Source organism: Frankliniella occidentalis, unplaced genomic scaffold (genome assembly GCF_000697945.3).
Source record: "Frankliniella occidentalis isolate FOCC.00 unplaced genomic scaffold, Focc_3.1 Scaffold26, whole genome shotgun sequence".
Taxonomy (NCBI): Eukaryota; Metazoa; Arthropoda; class Insecta; order Thysanoptera; family Thripidae; genus Frankliniella; species Frankliniella occidentalis.
In genome coordinates, this window is record NW_026267156.1 from 407,306 (window position 1) to 413,644 (window position 6,339).

Here is a 6,339-nt window from a genome sequence, read left to right on the forward strand (position 1 = left end):
CCCCTGATATCTTCATGGCACCCAACCGCGCCCTTCTCTCCCCCATTTCTCGTTCGCACAGGCTTCAAGACGTTCCGATAATTGAATTTATAAGCTGCACTGCCCACCTCCCCCCTATTTTCCCCCGACTCCTGAAATGAATTGATGGAACGAAAGAGAGAGATAGTGAGAGAGGAGAAGTGAAGGGGATGGGGAAGGGGGCGAGTTCGGTTTCATGCTCTATCTACCGAATCGCACGGTGCGCTGCACAGGGCGGTGCCGCAGATGGCAATAGCCTAGTGACACGGCGCTCCCGCCGGAAAGCACCTTTTTCTAACGAAATTCGCTACTTATCAGGGCCAATTGGGGGTGACGATTACGGTGAGATTTACTGGACTGGCGTACGATCAACACCGGTAGAAGAACGAAGAAACAGCGGTATAGCTGTAACGCGGCGCGCAGCAGCGAAAGAGAGGGTAGATACGAAGATTGTACGCCTGGTAAGTCCTCCTGACATAGTGAAGGGCTAAAGCTGCTCTGTTAAAAAAATTCCTTTTAAATTTACTACGAAAGTGAGATTAATTTTGTTATCAACACATACTGTATTTTTACAGGCATTACTGTAAAAAAGCACCGTTAATCAAAATCTCGTAAACACAGTTTCTTACCGAAAGCAATTACTTTTGTTTTGCTCCTGTAAAAAAAAATAATGTAACAATACGAGTGTCCTGTTTTGGAACGAAATGTGTTGCAAACAAAATTAACTTCTCTTTTCTTGTAAATGAACAGCAAAGTAATAAGCAGCAGTTTTTGTTGTGGGCCAATATGGGCCGAATTTCACAATTTTCGAGAGGGTTCAAATGAAAACAACATTTCTGTTATATTACAGGAGTGTCAACCCCGTATGTCGTCAGGTGACAGTTATTTTTAACAGTGTTGCGTGAGGCGCACACAGTCGCAAAGAGCCCTCGCAAGCGGTTACTATGTCCTCGGGAAAATTTGTCGATTTATGATACGTGCAGGGTACCAATATTTTCGGTCATAATGCATTGGGGCCAGTGGTCGTGGAGGGACCACTCGAACTGAGGCGCTGCCTCTAGGATTAGCCTACCTGTGGGTCGGGCCAATAAATCGACGCATCCGTGCAACAAAGGCGGATCAAAAAGCGGTCGCTGAGCAACGACGGATCAGAAAATGGTCGCTGAACAACGATGGATCTCCTCACTGTTAAAAAGTGATTTTTCCGATGATTCCTGAAATCTTGTACAGAAAAAAATGTAATTTTACCGATCACGTTACTTTTACCGAAATACTATGGAAAATTACAGTACAAGTAAAATTACAGATTTTCGGCATTTTTCACGAAAAACTACTGTAAATTTACACGCGTCTGTAAAAATCCACACGTACTCTGGTATTATTACAGGTTTTGGTAAAGTTACAGACTCTGTAAAGTAGTCTTTCAGATACGTTCTGTAATTTTTCGAACACATAAGAAATACGGTCAAAATTAGCCACAAACTTTGCTCAATGCTGAACTCTAGTGCATTCTAACAACGGAACCACGAAAGAAACCCTATGTTGTGTATATATATATTCCGGATAGCACCAAACTTTGGGGATTATTTTAGGCATGTTCATGGAGGGAGTGCCTCGCCGAAATTCCCACAAAATCCCATCGGCTCCAATCGTGCCCAACTTCAAAATTTCGACTCTTGAACAAATTGGTATATCTTAACTTGAGTTTGAGATACAGCAATGCGGTTTGCACCCTAGAATGAAATTTTTTTTGTAAGGAATCTTGAAGCATTATAAGGAAGTTTGCATTGCAAACTATTTTCTTTGAATCGGAAACTATTTTTTTCCTAAGTTAGGAAGAAATGGTTTGCAATGTTATTAAAAAATTCTTTGCAGCTTAACAACAAACAATTTTCTTCGCAAGGTGCGAAGAATTAGTTCGCAATATGACGGAATTACAGTGTAAAAACCGTAGGCAGTTATGGTTCGCCTACGGTCCGTGCCGTATTTTCAGTGCATGGTCAGGCCGTTAACAGTATTTTATGAACTGAACTTTCTTGTTTTGGCTAAGGGCTGTATTCGACTTCCCTCACATTTTTCCAAGCAACGGTCTGGCAGAACAGACATTCTTCAGACATATGCACGTTAGCTTCATGATACGAAAGGTGGCGTTCTTACTATAAGCACGTCGATCACGTGTACACTGTAAGAAGCTTGTGAAACACAAATCTTTGCATTGCTAATTGTAAGAATTTTGCAACGTCGTAAAATGCTTTGCATTGCGAACTAAATCTTTCATATTGCAAACTGGTTCTTCGTACCTCACGAAGAAAATTGTTTGTACTGCTGCCAAGAATTAGTTCGCGTAAAGTTGCAAACCATTTCTTCGTCACTTACTAAGAATTAAAATAGTTTGCAACGCAAAAGAAATTCTTGGCAATGAAAAGAAAACAGTTTGCAATGCAAACTTCCTTACAATGCTTCAAAATTCAAAAAATTTGCAAAGTATGATTTTATGAATGTGAAACAGACAATTCCATTAAGTAGCAGAATATCTCTCTCGATCACTAAATGCATACAGTTGCAACATTTTTTAAAAGGAAAATTCGTGTGCTGAATCCCATTTTGACTCGATGGATGTGACTCACGACAGCGCTGGATGACGCAGCCTTGCCGAGAGGACAGGACGCAAGGATACAGTCTGGCGGCTTATCTGTGACGAAGACAAACGTCTTTCGCAAAATCCTTGCCGGAAGTGGGTTACTTGAGTTTTAAGTCGTTTGCTCCAAAGGACAGCAAAAAGAGAATAGTGAACACATGTCAGCTAACATTCTATGGGTGTAAAATACTGATAGTTTTGGAAAGGTGTATCTGCATACACATGCATACATCATTTAAATGATAAAATAACCAAAACTCTTATTGTAAAATAGTGAAATTTAAATGGTTCAGACGCTCGTTTTACTTTTGCCGGTCCTACACACCCAGGGTGGCGCGGCGTTTTTTTCACATTTCTCCCTGACCGGTAAACAGCGATGCGCGGGCCGAAAGATAACAAGTACGGCCCTAATCTGGTGATAGCGGAGATAGAGGTGTGGAGAGCGCAGCTCGAGCGAGTCAGTTTCAGCGTAGCGTGCGAGGAACACACAAGCTCTACCATGGCGGCCGGTCTGAGATGCGGGAGCACTACTATAAAGTACCTCCTCTTCTTCTTTAACTTCATTTTCTGTGTAAGTAAACTATGCGATCTTTAAATATGTAGTGAGTACACGTAATACTCAGTACATTATTATTTCAAGTGTATCGAAAAAAATCCACACCGTAGACTACGCACTTCAGCCACCCGTTCTGAAGCTAACGCAGTTCATCCGCTCAAGTGACAGAAATTTATATTTGCCCTTATAGTGAGAGACGTTAATGTCCATTTCCGTCGCTCCGTTTAAGTATCAAGTAACTTAGGGCAACATTTGTTCCATCCGAGTGATGGTCTTTGATCATCGCTCCTTTCGAGCATCAGTCGTCATTTATGTGAGGCAATGTTCCAAAATCTTCGCTCAAATAGTGCGCCAAGTTTTGTCTTGTCCGTTACAGCATAAGTGGTTTGGCCATTTTGATGTTAAGACGTTGGTTTGACTAACAAAAACCCACGCTAAGTATGTCCCGACGAGTTTACATAGTTTTTTGGAGGCTTCATACCAGCATTTTCCACTCTACCACCCGAAACGGAACTTGAATACAGACAACAACCCAACCGTAAACTAATTTTTGTAATACAAATCTTACTCGGTTATTCTGTATCAGTACACTGTTAAAGTCTTACGAAGAAAATGGCCAAATCCTTCGAAACACGAAGGATTTCGAAGCTTCGTAGGGAGCAAATCCTTCGTAGGTACGAAAGATTTGGCATTTTGCTTCGTAAGGTTTTAACTGTGTAGTTAGATGTAGAGAGGACAGAAAAAATAGGATGCAGTTTGTCGCGTTGTGTACCCTGCGCGTACAAGGTTTGAAAGAAGGAACGGAAGCTTCGTTCGTGATTTCTCAGTAACCTCTGATTTTTTTCATGGCGAGTATGTATAACACCGTCTCTAACTCTCATTTTGCAGCTCTGCGGGCTGGCGCTTCTTGTTCTGGGCGTGCTCGGCACCTTGAGAAGCATAGACTCAGATCAGATCGCTAACCTCAAGAACTCCTTCATCGTTATCTGCGTCGTAGGCGGGGCTATCTTCGTCATATCCTTCTGCGGTTGCTGCGGGGCAGTTCGGGAAAGCAACTGTATGCTTGTTACGGTACGTTCAGCGCTATAAAATTTACATTGCTGTGAGTGGAACTCTTGTCAACGACCCTATTTAATTATAAAACCGGCACCGCTCTCCTCATTGCTGCAGTTCGCCGTCCTACTGCTAACCATCATTATATGTGAGGTGGCCATCGCAATCGTACTTTTCGTTAACATCGGTGGCATCCCGGAGGCTGTACAGCTCGTTTTTAAGGACGCAAAGGAAAATAAGAACACCGCCTCTATGGAAACTGTTAACTGGATACAGACAAATGTAAGTACCCCAACCCAAACTCAGAACACAACAGCAGGTGATGTGGTAGCGTAGTGGATAGGAGAGCAGGTTAGGAAGCTTGTCGGGAGAGTTCACAGGTTGGAATACCGTGAAATGCACTACTTTCATCGATGTAAAATTGACGTCGACAGTACGTCGATTTCGGAACCATATAGAGGCTGAATCGACGAAGTGATTTAACGGACTGTCGACATACCAAACGACGTCAATTCGACGTCGATTCGACGTCGATTCGAATATGCGTTTTTCACTGGGGTATTGTAGTATTTGTCAGTATAGGCGCCAATAATATGAGTACTGTCGATGTTATCTCATGGTAATATATGTTATATTGATAAAATAACGGTGTTATATCTGCCCGCTGACAGGGGAAAACCGGAGTTGATGACCTTTCGTACCCCAAACAGCAAGTTGCTAAATAGCTAAATTTAAGCGATGTTCTCTAATTGAGCAATGAAAACAAATGCTGCCCTCTGGGCAGTGATGAAGTTGAATTCAGAAACTTTCTCTTCTTCAATAACGTTAATTTAGTGGTCTTTACACATCTTTAACATTGTTTGCTCTAAAAAGTCATTTGGCTTGGGCCCGCTCACCGAACTGGGAAAACAAAAGTATTAAAAAGTGATTGGTCTTCCCTAAAACGCTAGGACACCCTACCCCTCCCCTTTTTAACGTGTGTAAATGTGTTACAGTTCAAGTGTTGTGGGACAAAAGACGCTTCCTTCTGGGAGGGCAAAATTCCGGACTCATGCTGCGATAGCGGAAAGTGCGACACGAAGACCACTTATAGCGATGGGTGCTCGAAAACGTTCTCCGATGGTTTGAAGATGATCGGGAAGGCACTGGGTGCGGTCGCCATCGCCTTCGCCGTGATTGAGGTAAGTCCCTCTTGTGTTTGTTTTCGACGGTAAACTGTCGATTTTCAAGTGAATAATGTTTTAAACACTTTAACTAATTGATCAGAGACTATTAATTTCAATTCATTACACCTCTAACTATCGGAGCGTGGGGTCCCATGGCAAACCCCCCCTTTTTTTTTTTCAAATTGACCCTGAATGCTTATTTGAACGATATTGTCTCTTTATCGACGTAAGATGTTAGATTGGTCTTTCCCGAGTGGAGCTGCGTATTGCGGGCCCATCGCACCGTCGTCGTTTTCACGTGAGGATGCCGAGACGTCCTGGTGAGTTTCTAGCGACCGCGATCGAACGAGTGAGTGACGAGATGGTGACGAGATTGTGACCTAGGTACGGTCGCCGCTTGGTCACCTCCTGGTCACACCTCTCGTCACTCCTCCGGTAGCCGAATGGTCCCCAATCCGCCACTCCCCTGTTACACCCTCGTCAACATGTCGTCACCCTCTAGAGACGACGAAGAAAAGCAATCGCCGCCAGTGGGACTCGAAGAGCTGACCCAGACCCACGGCGCGCCGCCGGTCTGCAGCTCGAAGCCACTCGGCCACTCACATCTCTACAAAGAGAGGGAAGAAGCGCTGGAACACACCTGACGCTCGCACGCTGCAAAAGTCGACACTATCTCGTCACTATGTGGTCACCCGGCGGGCATCAGGGTGTGCTCCGGCGCTTCTTTCCTCTCTCTGTAGGGATGTGAGTGGCCGAGTGGCTTCGAGCTGCAGACCGGCGGCGCGCCGTGGGTCTGGGTCAGCTGTTCGAGTCCCACTGGCGGCGATTGCTTTTCTTCGTCGTCTCTCGAGGGTGACGACATGTTGACGAGGGTGTAACAGGGGAGTGGCGGATTGGGGACCATTCGG

At 44.2% G+C, this 6,339-nt stretch overlaps 1 protein-coding gene across 1 annotated transcript in view; it reads left to right on the forward strand.

Annotated features, from left to right (window-relative positions):
* Positions 1 to 3,058: 3,058 nt before the first annotated feature.
* Positions 3,059 to 6,339, forward strand: part of LOC113205753 (leukocyte surface antigen CD53) — a 23,586-nt gene continuing 20,305 nt past the window's right edge. Inside the window, exons 1-4 of the mRNA XM_026421499.2 lie at positions 3,059 to 3,227; positions 4,101 to 4,283; positions 4,383 to 4,547; positions 5,261 to 5,446. Of these exons, the coding sequence (XP_026277284.1) occupies positions 3,156 to 3,227; positions 4,101 to 4,283; positions 4,383 to 4,547; positions 5,261 to 5,446 (606 nt within the window). The 5' untranslated portion in view covers positions 3,059 to 3,155. The remainder of the gene's footprint in view (positions 3,228 to 4,100; positions 4,284 to 4,382; positions 4,548 to 5,260; positions 5,447 to 6,339) is intronic.